The sequence below is a fragment of the Pristiophorus japonicus genome, chromosome 5 (assembly GCF_044704955.1).
Source record: "Pristiophorus japonicus isolate sPriJap1 chromosome 5, sPriJap1.hap1, whole genome shotgun sequence".
NCBI lineage: Eukaryota > Metazoa > Chordata > Chondrichthyes > Pristiophoridae > Pristiophorus > Pristiophorus japonicus.
The window spans coordinates 265,040,700-265,060,523 of record NC_091981.1 but is presented as its reverse complement, the minus strand read 5'-3'; the positions used below and the strand labels follow the sequence as shown (position 1 = coordinate 265,060,523).

At 45.7% G+C, this 19,824-nt stretch overlaps 1 protein-coding gene across 4 annotated transcripts in view; it reads right to left on the bottom strand.

Annotated features, from left to right (window-relative positions):
- LOC139264693 (extended synaptotagmin-2-like) overlaps positions 1 to 19,824 on the bottom strand; it is a 267,559-nt gene that overhangs the window by 175,868 nt on the left and 71,867 nt on the right. For all 4 annotated transcript variants that reach the window (XM_070881611.1, XM_070881612.1, XM_070881610.1 and 1 more), the window contains exon 2: positions 6,892 to 6,933. In XM_070881611.1, coding sequence (XP_070737712.1) covers positions 6,892 to 6,933 — 42 coding nt within the window. The remainder of the gene's footprint in view (positions 1 to 6,891; positions 6,934 to 19,824) is intronic.

Sequence of the window (19,824 nt, the reverse complement as noted above, 5' to 3'; positions counted from 1 at the left end):
TGTCAATGTCAAGGGTCAGTTACAGCCGGTAGTTTATGCCTCCAGAAGTCTGTCCCAGGCAGAAAGGGGTTACGGGATGGTTGAAAAGGAGGTGCTCGCATGCGGTAAAGAAAATGCACCAGTACCTGTTTGGCAGGAAATTTGAGCTGGAGACAGATCACAAACCCCGAACGTCCTTTTTGGCCGACAACAAGACCATAAATGCAAACACATCGGCCCACATACAGAGGTGGGCACTCACGTTAGCCGCCTGTGACTATACAATTCGGCACAGACCGGGCACTGAAAACTGCGGCGATGCACTCAGCAGTCTCCCACTAGCCACCACTGACGGGGCTACCGAGCATGGTGCTGAGATGGTCATGGCAGTTGAAGCTTTCGGAAGCGAAGGCTCACCTGTGACAGCCCGTCAGATTAAAGTCTGGACAAATAGAGACCCGTTATTGTCTCTAGTCAAGAAATGTGTCCTGAATGGGGACTGGGCAGCCACGTACAGGGCATGCCCTGAGGAATTTAAACCATTTCACAGGCGCAGGGATGAACTCTCGATTCAGGCCGATTGCCTACTGTGGGGAAACCGCGTAGTCATGTCCCAGATGGGCAGAGAGGTGTTCATCAGAGAACTCCACAATGAGCATCCGGGCATTGTCACGATGAAGACAATTGCCAGGTCACACGTTTGATGGCCAGGGATAGACGCAGATCTGGAACTTTGTGTTCGCAGGTGCAACACGTGTGCCCAGCTGGGCAATGTGCCCAGGGAAGCCCCCCTTAGCCCCTGGCCATGGCCCGCCAAGCCTTGGTCACGCATCCATGTGGACTACGCAGGTCCTTTCATGGGAAAAATGCTTTTAGTTGTAGTAGACGCCCACTCCAAATGGATTGAGTGTGACATTTTAAATTCAAGCACATCCTCTGTCACGGTAGAAAGTCTACGGGTAATGTTCGCCGCCCACGGTCGACCGGACGTCTTGGTCAGCGACAATGGCCTGTGCTTCACAAACACTGAATTCCAGGACTTCATGGCAGGCAATGGAATTAACCGTGTCAGAACGGCACCACTCAAGCCGGCCTCAAACGGCCAGGCAGAACGAGCAGTGCAGATAATCAAACAGAGGATGCTCAGAATCCAAGGGGGTTCCCTACAAAGGTGCTTATCACGTCTCCTGTTGGCCTATAGATCCCGATCACACTCACTCATAGGGGTTCCACCCGCAGAGCTGCGAATGAAAAGGACGCTCAAAACCCGGCTATCCCTTAAACACCCCGCCATGAAAGAAATTGTCGAGAGCAGGCGCCAGCCATAATATGACTACCATGACAGGAATGCGAGGGCGCGATGCACTGATGTAAATGATCCTGTTTTTGTCCTCAACTATGCTGCAGGGCCCAAATGGCTCGCAGGCACTGTGATTGCCAAAGAGGGAAATAGGATTCTGGTAGTTAAACTTACCAATGGACAAATAAGATCAGCCATGACCTTATTGAATGGCGGTGCAGGCCGAATGGCCTACTCCTGCACCTAATTTCTATGTTTCTAATCTGCCGCAAACACGTGGATCAAACAAAAAGGAGGTTCAGCAACCCCATAGAAGAAGCAGAGGAAAAACACGATGTAGAGTTCACGCCACCACAGGTGACCGCACACCGGAACCAAAGGGAGGAGAGCCCAATCACTGTGGGCAGTCTGGATCGGCCTGAGGCACCGCAAACAGCAGACACTCAGGCCAGCGCCCAACAACCGGAGCCCCAACTCAGGCGCTCTACAAGAGAGCGTAAACCACCAGAGAGCCTCGACCTGTGATCCCAATAAGACTTTGGGGGGGAGGTGATGTCATGTATTCAACCAGCATTGTAACCCATGAAAAATCTGACCTAAGTTGTACACTGTGACAACAATGACCACTAGGTGGGAGACACTTCTAACCTGGACCTTCAAAGTATAAAAGGGGAAGCTCCACCCACCTTCATCACTTGAGTGCGAAGAAATAAAGGACAGGTCACAGACTGACCTTCTCTCAAGCATGGGCCTCGTGTGCATTTGTACTGTATAGTAAGGACGTATCAATATAAAACACAAGTCAGGACCGAGAAGGCCACTTGGCTCCTCTGACCTCATCCCGTTATCACATGAAATCTCACATGATCTGGGGATGTAGCTTGAACAACAAATGTTACACAATAAAAAGGAAAAACTGTAAATGCTCCATGTGCATAGAAGGTCTCTCAGCTGAAAGGCATGAACTCAAAAGAAGATAACCTGTCTTCCCTCTTCACAGATACCGACTGATCTGCTGTGATGTACCAACAGTCCCGGTTTTTATTTTTGAATGCGAGCAGCCCTGTTGTTGTCCCAGACCCATTCAAAATCTGCTGGTCCTTTCACCTAACTGCACAACCTTCAGTACTGTCAACTTGCAGGGTTTTGGCTAGAATATTCATTCAGATAAGCTCTTGATGCAGGAGTTTATTTTTATCAAAAGAGAATAAATTCAGTAAACTGCAACATGCTGTTTTTTGATTGAGTTGGGAGCTCAAAGACGGAGGGTGAAGAGGACAAGAAAAAGAACATGGTTTAAAGAAAGACAGCCAAAGGAACTCCACTGAATTCAGTCCAGAAAAAAATGTCATTTGTGACTAAATAAAAAATGGCTGTGAATTCTCTTCATCTTTTTAAACTTTTCTTTTGCCTTCTCTGTTTGACTCTCCCATGATTTGTCATCAATTCCACCCACCCCATTTTTTTTTCTCTCAAGTCATTTTGGACAGAAAAAAGAATTTGTATTTATACACCATCATTCATTTCATCAGGGTTCTGCAAAGAACTTTACAGCCAATTAATTACTTTTGAAATGAAGCTACTGTTGTTTTGTCGGCAAACATGGTGGCTGAGTTGCACCGAGTAAGGTCCCACAAACAGCAGAGATAAATAAACTAATAATTGATTTTTGGTAGTGTTGGTTTTGGCCAGGTTACCAGAAGAACTCCCTACTCTTATTCAAACAGTGCAATGGCTCTTATTATATCCACCTGAACAGAGAGAACATGAATTTAATGTCTCAGGGAAAAGACAGCCCCGCCTCAGTACACACTGAAGTAGATTATTTGCTCAAGTCGTACAGAGCAGTTTGAACCCATGATCCCCTAAATGTTTATTTCATGAAATTTTATGCAGATTTTCCTTTTTTTTTTTAAATAGTCTATTGTGAAGCAAGAGCAATGATAGCTTTACTGCTCCTCATGAATTTTTATAAATATGGGGCTTGAGTTTTTGTGTTCTAATTAAAAGCTGAAGAAGAAAGATTGGAGAAGTCGAAGCCTTACAGCCTCGAAAAACAAGTGGCTAAGAAGGAATCCCATTGAAAAGTATAAAATGTTAAATGGTATTTGAATAAAGTAAAACCAAATTATTATTTCAAAGTAAGCATGGAAAATAGGGCCAGAAGCAGAAATAGAAATAGAGTTAAATTGAGTTCAGATGCCCCCGCCGCCCTAGTCCCTTGTCAAATTAGCCATTCTTCTTTTATGAGTCTGAACAGCAGGCTATTCAATTTTGTCAATGTTCTCACCCAATGTCCATATGAGTGCTTGCAACAGTGGTTGATGGATAGTGAATGTGGCGACACCCTGTGTTATATATGTGGACTTGTATTTACTCTGTACAGCCACCAGATGGCTCATTCCCCGGAGTTCCAAGGGATCCCATAATCCCTTGGGAGCACAGGTATTTAAGGAGGCTTCACAGGTTGGAGAGGCACTCCGGAGACCTGCAATAAAAGACTAAGGTCACACTTTACTTTGAGCTCACAGTGTTTAGTCTGACTCTTTCTCCATACACAACACCCTGGATGATTTTCCCCTTTCCAATCCAAGAGATGTCATTGTGTCAATGATAGCTCCAGTTGAAGAGTTATCAACTCAATCCCACATCCCTGAATCTTAAAAGATGGCCACTTAGGACACGACCCTACAATAGCCCCTGCAGAATAAAACTGTACACTATGAGACATCATGACATCTAATGGAACTCTGAATAATTCCATTGTTTTTCCCTCTATTTCACAGCTTGGTAAATTATTCAAAATATTTATCACCCCAGTGAAAAAAACTGTTATTAGCTAGAAGATTTTTTCCATACAGTTAGAACATGGAATTATTTACCACAGGTAGCTATTGAGGCAGAAGTTATATTAAACAGAATTTGTTGAGTATTAAAAGGACCAGGGAGGGAAATCGTAAATAAGCATCTCCCACAGGTGGCTGCTTGTTCTGCTGTTTATTCCAACCAATTAATCCGAGCAAGAGCCCGTTTCATCACACTAAATCCAGACAATACATTTCAGTCGTTTATCATTGCATTCAGTTTAATTTTTTTTTCGAACAAATAAAATTTGGGGGAGACCAAAACTCGGGGCCATAAATATAAAATAGTCATTAATAAATCCATTCTGGAATTCAGGAGAATGGTCTTTAACCAGAGAATGGTTAGAATGTGGAACTCGCTACCACAAGTAATAGTTAAAGTCAATAGCATAGATACATTTAAGGGGATGCTTGCTAAACAAAAGAGGAAATAAAGTATAGAAGGTTATGCTGATAGGTTTAAGTGAAGGAGGGTGGGAGGAGGCTAGTGTGGAACATAAACACCAGCATAGACCAGTTGGGCTGAATGGCCTGTTCTGTGCTGTACAGAATAACATAAGAAATAGGAACAGGAGTAGGCCATACGGCCCCTCGAGCCTGCTCCGCCATTTAATAAGATCATGGCTGATCTGATCATGGACCCAGCTCCACATCCCCGCCCGCTCCCCATAACCCCTTATCGTTTAAGAAACTGTCTATTATTGTTTTAAATTTATTCATGTCCCAGCTTCCACAGCTCTCTGAGGCAGTGAATTCCACAGATCAACAACCCTCAGAAGAAATTTTTCCTCATCTCTGTTTTAAATGGGAGCCCCTTATTCTAAAATCATGCCCTCTAGTTCTAGTTTCCCCTATCAGTGGAAACATCCTCTCTTCATCCACTATGTCAAGCCTCCTCATAATCTTATATGTTTCGATAAGATCACCTCTCATTCTTCTGAATTCCAATGAGTGGAGGCCCAACCTACTCAACCTTTCCTCATAAGTCAACCCCCTCATCCCCAGAATCAACCTAGTGAACCTTCTCTGAACTGCCTCCAAAGCAAGTATATCCTTTTGTAAATATGGAAACCAAAACTGCACACAGTATTCCAGGTGTGGCTTCACCAATACCTTATATAGCTGCAGCAAGACTTCCCTGCTTTTATACTCCATCCCCTTTGCAATAAAGACCAAGATACCATTGGCCTTCCTGATCACCTGCTGTACCTGCATACTATCCTTTTGTGTTTCATGCACAAGTACCCCCAAGTCCCGCTGTACTGCAGCACTTTGCAATCTTTCTCCATTTAAATAATAACTTTCTCTTTAATTATTTTCTGCCAAACTGCATGACCTCACACTTTCCAACACGATACTCCATCTGCCAAATTTTTGCCCATTCACTTCGCCTCTCTGTGTCCTTTTGCAGATTTTTTTGTGTCTTCCTCACAGATTGCTTTTCCTCCCATCTTTGTATCGTCAGCAAACTTGGCTACGTAACACTCAGTCCCTTCTTCCAAGTCGTTTATATAGATTGTAAATAGTTGGGGTCCCAGCACTGATCCCTGCGGCACCCCACTAGTTACTGGTTACCAACCAGAGAGTGAACCATTTATCCCGACTCTGATTTCTGTTAGTTAGCCAATCCTCTATCCATACTAATATATTATCCCCAACCCCGTGAACTTTTATCTTGTGCAGTAAGCTTTTATGTGGCATCTTGTCAAATGTCTTCTGGAGGTCCAAATATACCACATCCACTGGTTCCCCTTTATCCACCCCGTTTGTTACATCCTCAAAGAACCAGCAAATTTGTCAAACATGACTTCCCCTTCATAAATCCATGCCGACTCTGCCTGACCAAATTTTGCTTTTCCAAATGTCATGCTACTGCTTCTTTGATAATGGACTCCACAGATGTTAGGCTAACTGGTCTATTACCTGCTTTTTGCTTGCCTCCTTTTTTAAATAGGGGCGTTACATTTGCAGTTTTCCAATCTGCTGGGACCTCCCCAGAATCCAGGGAATTTTAGTAAATTACAACCAATGCATCCACAATCCTTGCCGCTACTTCTCTTAAGACCCTAGGATGCAAGCCATCAGGTCCAGGGGATTTATCTGCCTTTAGTCCCATTATCTTACTGAGTACCACCTCCTTCGTGATTGTGATTGTGTTAAGTTTCTCCCCACTATAGCCCCTAGACTATCCACTGTCGGAGTATTATTTGTGTTCTCCACCATAAAAACTGATACAGAATATTTGTATCCATACATGCTATGTAAATCTATGTACTAGGCCAGTCGGCAACACCTAACCAAACTAGAATCAGCTTTCACATAGACCAAAGCACAATCGAAGTGGATGCTTCACTGTTGAACCAATCTTCCCCTTTCCCGCATTACAATCTAAAAACAGAAATGGCTTGTTGATTATGCAGCAAATGAACTTCACAAATGAATAATTGTGCACTGTGAAGCCTAAGCCAATAGCTGCCAGACATCCGCTACAATATACACCATACTGCACATCTGGCTGACATATCAACGAGCCCAACAAGATGTGCCAAGAGGCAACTGTAACAAGCACAGGTGGCTTTTAAAATGGATGCCTGGGGTGCAGAAGGCCTGGAGAGTTAGTGCTAACAGCAGAAATACAAACTGCCTCAAAGTTGGCTCCAATACATCACATGAATAATTCATTCCCATACTCTTTGGATAGAGTTAATAGAAAGTATCGTTCTCAAAAATCAATCAATATAACAGTACCTTGTTTATCCATTCTACCCGCTCCACGTCTGGGAAGTGAACCTGAAATGACAAGAGATTAAGCGTAAGTACAAAATAGCAAGAAAAAAAAAAAATCAAGAAAAAGTGAGCAAGAATGAAGTCCAGGGGAGTTTGGGGCGGGGGGGGGGCAATTTTATGGGAGCAAACAGGGACGATTTGAAGTAGGATTTTTAGCTCCAATTGAATTTGAAAACAATGACTGAGCATTGAGCCGCAGTTCGAGAAACTTTGCTCTGCAATAACTGACAACACTACATTATACTAAGAAGCTTCTGAAACTAAGAACTTTACGTATATCTAATTTCTGCATTGCTGATGCTGATCTTTATTTTAAAACTGGAGAAAGGGCAAAAATTAGCCCTTTACTTAGTCATAGCACATCATTCATTTTCAGCGGTCTCCCAATGATGAATGCTGCTGGTAATTCATTTTACTTCACCCCGAAAGTCCGGGGCGACGTCGGGTCAGCAGCAGAGGTTGGGGGGTGGGGGGGGGGTGGGTCGGGGGTCGGCGAAGGGTCAGGATCGGCTGCAGAGGGTCCGGGGATGGAGAAATGGGGGAGAGGGGGGGGGCAGGGGTCTGACAGCGTCGGTGGCCGGGAAAAAGCTGCGATGATGATCTGCAAAAATCTTAACGTTTTTTTTTAATTCTTTTTCAGCGATTTCGTAGGTAAAGGTTTTGTGATTTTTTTTGGAGGGTGTTTTCCCCCGTCCCTCGGCCGAAAAAATGTCCGAATTTCAGAACGTTTTCCGGATTCTGGACGATCCCTCCACGGATCAGCGCGATGTCTGGATTTCAGAACATTCCGAATTTTGGAATTCTGGATTTCGGACGCTCAAGCTGTATCTCGATTTCACTAACAAGTGCTGCTGGACAACCCATGTATGCACTGCACTCAAGTGTACTCTACATGGAGCCTCACTCTGGATTCATATATGCCCAACCACTTCAGAGATTATCACTTGTGTCACACTGCTCGAATTGTACTGTTTTTATTTTTATTAGCAAACCTCAATTTTATTTTACATTGCCATAAAGATGATTGCAAAGTATCTGAAAAATATTATTCAATCCATCTTAACTCATTCATCCATAATTCTGAATGCAAGACAAGAATGACAAACACCTTGGGGGCAAAATTGCCCCACGCCCCGATTGGAGGCAGTAACCTTCTGGGGCTGGGACTTTTAGTGCCCGCTGCGGACGTCCCGCCCAACCATTGAATTGGGCTTACCGCTCCTGAAAGGAAGTGGAGCATAATCTCCCACGCTCCATTTCCAATTGGGGCAGGTCCCAGGCGCTACTGGGACAAAATGTTTAGCGCAACGCAGATGCTCCGCGTCGCGCTGACGTGCTTCACCATCCTTTCCCTTCGATTAAAGAGATGGGCCACTGCGCACTCTCTCTGATGGCCTCCACTGGGCCACCAGGGCAGCGTGCAACCTGGCCAGCAGGCCGGTACCAGAGACGGAGTCCCGGGCTGCACGATGGCGTCCCAGATCACGCCATCGCCGAGCCGACCAGAGAGTCGGCCAACAAAAAAAGATGGCGGCCCAGCGAACTGGCGCCCTCCCGAGAGGCCTGCGGGAAGGCAAGGGGTTGGGTGCAGGGTCGCCGCGCACGCTGGTGACATCATCCCCAGTTGCAGAGTGGCTCAGGACGCTAACTGCTGCGTTTTTGCAGGCAATTTCCCAGGAGCCAGTAGCGCCCCACCCCCTGCACGCGAAAACTGTCCTGCACCCCGTTAGCACCACCACCCGGCTCTCAGTTTTAGATCCTCCCTCAGAACTTGGGATAGATCAGCCTGGAATTACCTGTAATGATGCATCAATGTTGCATGGTCCAATTTACGGCGCAAAAGCACCAGGAAATTTTGGCGTAAATAACTTCATAAATTCCTTAGACTTTTGCGCCACTCCACTGTTTTACTCCGCAAAACAGAACAGTTAATTATCATATTAAAGTCAAGGGCGAGATCGAGTATGCCAAATTAATGCCACCGAGATCGCAACTGTCTCTAAGATCATTGTAAAATGACGTTGGTGAGGAAAATATACAGCAATCATAACAGAAACATGTGTAAAAGAGGCAACATCGCTTCTGAGCATTCTAATACAGTTGCAATCTCAATTCTACATTTTCTTGATCATGCTGATCAAAAGCAGAATCCACATTTTTGAAAGTTTAATGTAACGTAAATGCAAATATTACTTATACTTATTTTCCACACTGCTAAATACAGCAATGGAAAAAAGTGGGGTAATCCTGGAAACACTTAAATTGCCTCCTTCTACATTGCTTCTGAAATCAGTTTTTGTAGTCAATCACGGGTGAAATACCGCACTCGTCTTAAAATCCATAGCTCCCAGCCATAGCCTCATGACAGTGCGAGAGTTAGAAGAACTGGCTTGTTCTTGTTGCAATATTTATTCAACATTTATCCCCGTTTATATATTTTAGTAATTTGCTGCCAGATATAAACAAGCAAACAAATAAATTAGATCAAAATTACCACAGAAATCAACAATGAATTCTTAACTATTCATTGGCCGCAGTACTCCCGATTCCCCACCATGCTCGCTGCGGCGTATTCTAATTATTTTAGCTGTAAAATTAATTGCATGTTAATATGCAAATCGGCCAGCAAGTTCAGGGGATTGAGAAATACATTGTAAATTGTGAATCCCCAGAACTTGCTAGTCAATTTCGCACAAACGGCATTCTGTCCTTCGCCTCCCCGTTATTTTTAAGAACTTGCTGGCTTTGCACATAAATTTCTCATTAAACTCGCCACAGAAAGTTAAGTCTGGTAATTAAGAGCATAAGTACACTTTTACCAACGTGATAATTATTAATGTCACCGTAATCGGGCCATCCATCATTAAGGTCACTCAACCAGAAAACACCAGGACTGGTTTGATGAGAATGATCAGGAGATCCAAGAACTAATAGATCACGAGCGCAGAGCATTTCTGAGCCTTGAGCAATAACCCAACTCTGGAGCAGCAAAGCAACATTACAGGCGGCTCAAGGCTGAGGTCCAACAAAAAACCCGGGACCTAAAGACCAGGCCGACAGCCACGATGTGCATGGATTCTTCATCGCAGTCAAGGCCACCTACGGTCCAAACTCCCAAGGCCCCACCCCACTGCTGGCCAAGAACGGGGAAATACTCATCAAAGACACCGAGCTGTCAGGGCCCGCCTGAAGGAGCACTTCGAAGATCTCCTCAATCGAGACTCTGCCTTTGACTCGAGTGTTCTCGACTCCATCCTGCAGCATGCGGTTTCACTGAGATGGTGGTGGTTAGCAACATCGCACGAGGTCGGAAAAGCCGTAAGACAGCTCAAGAACAACAGCTACAGGAGCGGATGGAATCCCTGCTGAGGCACTAAAGGAGGCGCTGTTGGCGCGGATACATGACCTCATCTCTCTCAACTGGAGAGAGGAGAACATGCCGGGAGATCTCAGAGATGCAGTGATGGTGACCATCTTTAAAAAAGGAGACAAGTCCGACTGCAGCAACTATAGAGGAATCTCTCTGCTATTAGCCACTGGGAAAGTTGTCACTAGAGTCCTCCTCAACCGTCTTCTCTCTGTGGCCGAGGAGCTCCTCCTGGAGTCACAGTCTGGATTTCGTCCCCTACGGGGCAAAACGGACATGATCTTTGCAGTGGACAGCTGCAGGAAAAATGCAGGGAGCAGTACCAGCCCTTATACATGGACTTCTTCGAACTTTCAAAGGCCTTTGACACAGTCAACCGCGAGGGTCTATGGAGTTGTCCTCCTGCATTTCGGATGCCCCCAAAAGTTCATCAACATTCTCCGCCTGCTCCACGATGACATGCGGGCCGTGATCCTTACCAACGGATCCATTACAAACCCAATCCACGTCCTGACCGGGGTCAAACAGGGCTGCGTCATCGCCCCAACCCTCTTCTCAATCTTTCTCGCTGTCATGCTCCACCTCAGTCAGCAAGCTCCCCGCTGGAGTGGAACTAAACTACAGAACCAGTGGGAACCTGTTCAACCTTCGCCACCTCTAGGCCAGGTTCAAGACCACCCCAACCCGTCGTCGAGCTACAGTATGCGGACGACGCCTGCGTCTGCGCACATTTAGAGGCTGAACTCCAGGACATGGTCGACGCATTTACTGAGGCGTACGAAAGCATGGGCCTTACGCTAAACATCCGTAAGACAAAGGTCCTCCGGCAGCCTGTCCACGCCGCACAGCACTGCCCCCTAGTCATCAAGACCCACGGCGCGGCCCTGGACAATGTGGACCATTTCCCATACCTCGGGAGCCTTTTATCAACAAGAGCAGACATTAATGAGGAGATTCAACACTGCCTCCAGTGCGCCAGTGCAGCCTTCAGCCGCCTGAGAAAAGAGTGTTCAAAGACCAGGCCCTCAAATCTACCACCAAGCTCATGGTCTACAGGGCTGTAGTAATACCCGCCCTCCTGTATGGCTCAGAGACATGGACCACGTACAGCAGACACCTCGAGTCGCTGGAGAAATACCACCAACGATGCCTCCACAAGACCCGACAAATCGCATGGCTACCAATATTAGTGCCCTCGCCTAGGCCAACATCCCCAGCATTGAAGCACTGATCACACTTGATCAGCTCCGCTGGGCAGGCCACATTGTCCGCATGGTCAGACACGAGACTCCCAAAGCAAGCTCTCTACTCGGAACTCCTTCATGGCAAACAAGCCAACGGTGGACAGAGGAAACGTTACAAGGACACCCTCAAAGCCTCCCTGATAAAGTGCAACATCCCCACCGACACCCAAGAGTCTCTGGCCAAAGACTGCCCTAAGTGGAGGAAGTGCATCCGGGAAGGCGCTGAGCACCTCGAGTCTAATCGCCGAGTGCATGCAGAAATCAAGCGCAGGCAGCGGAAAGAACGTGCGGGAAACCTGTCCCACCCTCTCTTACCGTCAACGACGATGTCCCACCTGTGGCAGGGACTGTGGCTCTCGTATTGGACTGTTCAGCCACCTAAGGACTCATTCTCAGAGTGGAAGCAAGTCTTCCTCGATTCCGAGAGACCGCCTGTGATGAATTATTAATGTAATGCCAGTCAACCTCTCTGGCCCAGAAAATGAACAATTTAAAATGTGTAAACTGTTCCAAGATTCAAAAATAGTAAAATTTTATGTATTTTTCCTTACTTTTACTTTGCTTCTTTTTTCTCTCTCTTTCTTAATCCAATCAATCTTCCTCTGTTTATTTCTGTTTCCGTATCCGATTTTATTCTAATTCACACTCCTTTTCAGCCATTCCTCTGTTCCCCATTGGTTCAGGAGATGGATAGTTGGTCCCACCCAATGTTCCCTCTCTGCCGGTCCCGCGCAGCCCGGGTCGGGCTTTTTCAATGTTAAATTTCACACATGCGTGAAACTGTGAATGGGCCGCCCACTCCAAAAAAACATTTGGGGGAACATTGGTGCCATCGTTCACTGAGGTCCCGTATGTCTTGTTGCCCTCGCCACACCGTTATCAGCTCGCACTTCCAACAAATTACAGCGCAAAAACATTTTCAGCTGAAGGGTGCAGAAAAAAGTCTAACTAATGGGACACGCTGCAGCAAAATCCGACCCATCGATATTGCAGCAAATTCAGGGCCACTGTCTCCATCTCTCACTTGCCTTTAGGAAATATATCAAGGGTGTGGGTTCAATTCCCACTCCAGAGACTCGAGTACAAAAATCTCAGTGCAGTGCAGCACTATGGGAGTGTTGCACTGTCAGAGGTGCTGTCTTTCAGATGAAATGTTAAACGAAGGCCCCCTCTGCTCTCTCAGGTGAGCATTGCACTATTTCATAGAAGAGCAGGGAAGTTATCGCTGGTGTCCTGGCCAATATTTATCGCTCAATCAATCAAATGATCTGGTAATCATCATAATGCTGTTTGTGGGAGCTTGATGTGCACAAATTCTTCTATTAAGTTTCCTGCATTACAACAGTGACTACACTTCAAAAGTACTTAATTGGCTGTAAAATGCTATGAGGTCATGAGAGGTGCTATATAAATGCAAGCTTTTCTTTTTACACATTCAGACACTCGAGTAGTGAACTGCACTGCCAGTCAAATTTGAGTAACTTGAGTCATAGCATCACTGTAAGCACACCAACACATGATTGGTATGTATTGATGAGAAATGCAGGATACAAGTCACCGTAAGAAGAAAAATCTGCAGTAAAGTACACAAAACACCATTTTCCTCCACTTGCTTGACTTTTACATATATATTTGAACAATATTGTAACTAACAGCCTCGGTAATGTGCATTTACAATTCCCATCTACATAATTTCACTACTTCCTTGCCTTTTTACTGCAGTCGTGCCGATGGAATATTTGACTACATTTATTCAGCTCCCAGTACTTCAGTTATGTAGAGAGAGATACAATAGAAATTTTCGGTGGGAATAAGAGATACGAGAGAGAGAGTATATTTATGCAGCACCTTTGTCACACCCTTAGGATATCCCAAAGTAGCTCACAGCCAATGGGTAACTTTTGAAGTACTGTTACTTTGATGTAAGCAAACACAAACCAATATGCACACAAGAGTACTATAAACAGTGAATGATACGAAAGAGAAAATATGTGTGTCTTTTTGTTGGCCAAGAAATCAAAAGAACTCCCTGCCCTTCTGTGAATAGGCAGTGGGATCTTTTACATCCACCTGAACCACTGGAACAGGTAGATCATACATTAAGTTTGACGTCTTGCCTGAACAATAGTACCGCAAACGCTGCAGTATTTAAGTGTCAACTACGGTTATGTGCTCAAAATCTGGAGTGGGACTTCAACCCTCAACCGACCGATTCTGAGGTGGCTGTGCTATTAATTAAGCAAAGCTAAATGCATTGAGACACTAAGAAGGAGGATAGAAAAAGAGAAGGGAGAGGGTATTCAAAATTGATGAAAATACAACCAAAAAACTTAATAGTGGGATATTTGTAACCCGCATTGCTATTCGAATCTTTGCTTTTAACATTACCGTCTGTCGCCTGAATTATGCCTGTCAATACATGCTCCTATAAATTGTACATGAAATATGTAAACCAGTGTAAAAGTTTTTCTTCGCTTAAAAAAAAGTTCCAAAATTAGTATTCAAGAGTGGAGCATGTAAGAAGCAGTACAGTCCCATCAGAAATTACGTAGCTCGAAGTTGGAAATGCACATTACCGAGGCTGGCAGTTTTATTTACAACATATAAAATGTTAAGTGCTTCAGAGGCATTATCAAAAAATGGATGCGGTTAAGCAGGAGATTTTAAAGAGAGGTTGGTCAAAGAGATGGGTTTTAAGGAGGGAGATGGGGAAGTAGAGGAGTTTAGGAAGTAAATTCCAGATGGTGGGGCCTCGATGACTGAATGCATAACAGTCAGTAGTGGAGTAATGGGGTGGGCGCGCGGGGAGCAGATGCACAAGGCCAGAGTGAGAAGAATGTACAGCTTCCAGAGTTGGGGCGGGGGTTGTTGGAAGTTATAGAGATAGGAAAAGGCTGAAGAAATGAAGGGATTTAAACACGAAAGGTTAAATTTGAGACATTTGGGGAGTGTGAGCCAGTGTAGATTAGTAAGGACAGAAAGCATAGAAAAACTGGACTTATGCAGAGTAGGATATAGGCAGCAGATTTTTTTGAAGGAGCTAAAGTTCACGGAGGGTGGAGAGCATTACAACAGTCGAGTCTAGAGGTGACAAAGGCGGGGATGAGGGTTTCCGTGGCAGGTGGGCTAAGTAGGATGCAGAGGTGGCAAAATTATGGGGGTGGAAGTAGGCAGGCACGAAAGTGGAGTTGATATGGGGCCGGTAGCTCAGTTGCCCTGTCCTTGAAAACAGCCTGTACTGGAGATATTGTTTTTCGAACAGAAAGAAAGAACTTGCATTTATATAGCACCTCTCACAATCCAAAAGTGATGTTGGTTGTGGGATAAATATCAGCCAGAACATCAGGAGAACACCATGGGATCTTGCGTCCACTTTAGAGAGATGAGGCCTCGGTTTAACATCTCATCCGAAAGATGGCACTTCCACCAGTGCAGCATTTCCTCAGTACCTAGACTTTATGATCAAGTTGAAGGGACTTGAACCTGCAACCTTCCAATCCAGAAGAAAGTGCTACCACTGAGCTACCGTTTACACCCTCTTTTAATAAAAAGAGTAGTCAGACAGTGGGTACTTTCAACAGGATAACTTCATCAGACATGCACTGCTTCAAATTTCAAAGAACAGAAGGCCATATGAATTATTAAATATTTATTGATGTAGAGTAAATAATGGTTGAGTGTGGATGCTTTGAGAGCAACAAGAATCTTTAGAATTGTTAAAAAGTAACTTTAAGATCAATGAAGCTGTGCACCAAACGCTGGAAAACATTTAACTAAACTCACCACTTAAAACATTTGCCCAGGCATGGTTGAAGGCCAGGCAGCTGATGAGCTCCTCAGCTTCTGCAGCTCTCTTAATAATTTAGCTGCTGTGCTGCAGTCCCACTATCGCATGGCACAGTACCATAACTTAGCTTGAAAGGAATAATGGATCTTGTCCCTGCAACCAGCTACTCTGAGGCACAGAACAATGGACCCACCCAGGTGCTTGGCCACGTATCCTCAGGAAAAAAGTACTGGGGGATTTGTTTGAAGTCTTGCCTGGTGTCAGTTTCTGAAAATTAAAGGTGCTCTGTCCATCTTCAACAATCAGATATAAAGTCAACAACAACATGCACTCTGTTTAATGGGGTGGGTTAGGAAAATAACTCTGGGCTACGAAACTATCATCAAATGGAATGTGTAGGCATTTTCTCCCTCCCCTTCTAAAATTATATTCACCAAATCACATGCATCTCATGGGACAGGCAAGATTCAGGTCTCAAAAATCTATGGCATCAGGCTTCAAAGATTTGATGAATCAGATTCTGCCAACTTGCTCAGATCAATGAAAAGCCACTGGGCTACACTCAGTAGATATTTCATGCAGCCAAATGTTTGCGACACAATTAAAAAATCAATAAAATTGGTCTATTGTCTTATTGCACTTTTTTCATGAATATTACAAAATGAGATCATTTCCAAGTTGTTCAGAGCTTTTGGGTTTGACTTTCAGAGGAAGGTGGGCATGTTAACCCTGCCTGCCCCGGCAGAAAGCAGGCAGTTCAAATGCGCAGGGTTAATCACCCCCGAGAAAGCTGCCCGGATCTGCCATTCCAATATAAACAGACATCTACGGACAGATAACGAAGCTGCTTGCCCAAAGCTGGCAGGGTCCTAATTCACGTCTGCTAATCGGGTACACCAATATCATCATTTGGAAGTTGGGCTTGAGCAGGGAAGCTGTTGTGCGTTCCAATCAAGTGAAGGCCATCGTGAAGAGGATCAGGAAGCTGATGAGACCCTCCAGGTAACTTTTCTTTCCTTTCCTTTCTGGGGTCAGGAGGAACAAAGAATGCTTCTCCAGGCCCTGCAAGGAACATTTAGGCCACCTCTGCCCTCAAGTCTTCCCTCCCTTCTGTGAAATTCCTCAAAACCTCTTTCCTCACACTTTCCCGACTGCCATCAGGGTTTTACCAGAGGCTGGCAGCCACATTCTGTCCATTCCAGGCGAGAAGTGGATTGGTGGCATGTTAATCATGCCTGGCGGTTAAAATCGCCCTGGGCTCATTCTGCTGCGGGCAGGTGGGAAACTAACTGAACACAGCGGTTCCCAACCAAGAATCCACTGGCAGTCAATACTCCCTCTCAATGTCAACGCAGCTTTAACATTTTAAAAGAATTGTCTGCACCTCACGCGATAGAAAATGTGCATTTTGAAAAGCAGCGAGCACGAGGGGGAGGGAGAGAGCACGAGAGCGAGAGCGCAAGCGAGCGAGGGGGATGGAGGGAGGGAGGGAGCGAGGACGAGGGGGAGGGAGGGAGGGGGTGCGAAGGCACCAGCGAGCGAGGGGGAGGGAACGAGGGGGAGAGGGAGAGAAGCGAGGAGGGGGAGAGGGAAAGGAGGGAGGGAACGAGGGGGAGGGGGAGGGCACGAGGGAGAAGGAGAGGGTGGGAGAGAACGAGGGGAAGGGAGAGAACGAGGGGTAAGGAGAGGGAGGGGGTAAGGAGAGGGAGGGAGTGAGGGAACGAGGGGGAGGGAGAGGGAAGGGGAAGAATGGAGGGGGGAGGGAACGAGGGGGAGGGAGAGGGAAGGGGAATGAGGGAGAGGGAGGGAATGAGGGAGAGGGAGGGAACGAGGGGGAGGGAGAGAGAGCGCGAGGGGGGCGCGAGTGAGCGAGGGGGAGGGAGAGGGCGAGGGGGAGGGAGAGGGAGGGAGAGCGCGAGTGAGCGGGGGGGGGCGCGAGCGAGGGGGGGGAGGGGGCGCGAGCGAGGGGGGGAGGGGGCGCGAGCGAGGGGGGGAGGGGGCGCGAGCGAGGGACGCGGGCGAGGGTCAGGGACGCGGGCGAGGGGCAGGGACGGGGTAGCGAGCGAGGGGGGCGCGAGCGAGGGGGAGGTAGGGGGCGCGAGCAAGGTGGAGGGAGAGTGAAGTTACCATTCTCGAGACACGAGAGCGAACGCGAGCACAAACGCACGTGAGACAGACAGTACGTGCAAGAGAAAGTGAGTGTGTGTGTGAGCGGATGAAACAGAGGGACAGTCGCAAGTGCAGCCTGCCCCTTGGGTTCTGTCCTCCCTTAAAATCATTCATCAATAACAGCAAGAAAGAAAGAAATGGTAAATTCGAGTTCTGCTGCTTGGAGAGACATTTGGCTCATCTGTAATGTCACTTTGCAATTTCAAAGTCCGGTTTCTAGTTCTGAATTTCAATAAAAAATACTCTGCTTCATGTTTTAAATACAGGCTCAGAAGATTAAGACTATTGGAGATCATCAGGTAAATGCACGTGTCACAGCAATGCCAAACAATTACAGATGGAATATTGCACAGAAAAATCACAAATAATCGGTGCTTTTTTTTATTCTAAATTTTTAAGTTACTTCAAACTGATACAAAAGATAAAATGACATTTCAGGAAAAATACAACATCTGTGATGCCTGATAATGAGCCTAGTGAAGTTGAGAGATATATGGATTTAGCACTGCTTTAAGTCTAAAATATCTGTTGCCATTTTATTCTGTGGTGATAAATGCAAATAATGGCATCTTATCACTGAATTCGAACATGCACAGCAAGACAGCTTAAATATGGACAACTGATAGAGCTTACGCCACTTAACTTATTTTCGTTGTGCGCCTAATTAATCAATTGAACTAAAAAGGACGTCCATTTACACGCACTATTTTATTCATGAACTACAGATGAAAGTTGCTGCATTAAGAGCACTTTCCCTCTCCCCAGTCTGTTTGCTTCTGATGAATAATGTCTGGGATTTAAATAAAATAGGGCTCTCTCCCCATTACCTAAAGACAGACAGACTTGCCTTTATGTAGCACCTTTCATAACATCAAGCCAACCAAACGTGGTGGCCAATTTGCACACAGCAAGCTCCCACAAACAGCAGTGATGATGACCAAATAATCTGCTTTAGTGATGTTGGCTGAAGGATAAATGTTGGGCAGGACACCGGGGAGAACTCCCCTGGTTTCCATCGAAATAGTGTAATTGGATCTTTTACGTCCACCTGAGAGAATCTTGATTTATCGTCTCAACCGAAAGAAGGCACCTCTGACAGTGCAGCACTTCCTCAGCACTGCACTGTTGCCGGCCTTGATTTTCTGCTCAAAGCTCTGGATTGGGTCTAAAGTTTATGCAGTGCATCAATGTACAGCAGCTACATCACCCTATAACAACAGCAAAACAACTTGCATTTATATAGTGCCTTTAATGTGCTAAAACATCCCAAGGCACTTCATAGGAGTGTTATTAAACACATTAAGGGCCAATATGTGACAGTGGCCAAAGAGAGAGGTTTTAAGGAGCGTCTTAAAGGAGAAAAGAGAGGTAGAGAGGCGGAGAATCTTAAGGAGGGAATTCCTGAGCTTAGGGCCTCGGGCCTTAGTGAGGCCTCACCTGGAATATTGTGTTCAGTTTTAGTCTCCTAATCTGAGGAAGGCATTCTTGCTATTGAGGGAGTGCAGCGAAGGTTCATCAGACTGATTCCAGGGATGGCTGGACTGTCATATGAGGAGAGACTGGATCAACTGGGTCTTTATTCACTGGAGCTTAGAAGGATGAGAGGGGATCGCATAGAAACATATAAAATTCTGACGGGACTGGCCAAGTTAGATGCGGGTAGAATGTTACCGATGTTGGGGAAGTCCAGAACCAGGGGACACAGACTTAGGATAAGGGGTAGGCCATTCAGGACTGAGATGAGGAGAAACTTCTTCACTCAGCGTTGTTAACCTGTGGAATTCACTGCCACAGAGAGTTGTTGATGCCAGTTCATTGGATATATTCAAGAGGGAGTTAGATATGGCCCCTACATCTAGGGGGATCAAGGGGTATGGAGAGAATGATCAGCCATGATCTTACTGAATGGTGGTGCAGGCTCGAAGGGCTGAATAGCCTACTCCTGCACCTATTTTCTATGTTTCTAAGGCACGGCTGCCAATGGTGTAGCAATAGTGCGCAAGAGGCCAGAATTGGAGGAGTGCAGTGATCTCAGACGGTTGTAGGTTGTATATCAAATGGATCTTTCCGTACGTAGTTATTGCACCACTGTTGAACACCTCACAGCAATCATGTGAAGAGAATGCATTAGGTCACTAAAGCTTTAAAAAATATCTCACCAAAAGAAAAACATTTTGAGAATGAGTTACCAGAAAACATATGTATTAAACTTTGTTTAACTTCGCTAACTGCCACAGTCTCTGTTGGTCCTCAACTGTGCTCTTTGATCAATCAGGCAACTAGGATCCAAAATCGGTGTTTACATAACCGCTGCCATGAGGTCTTCT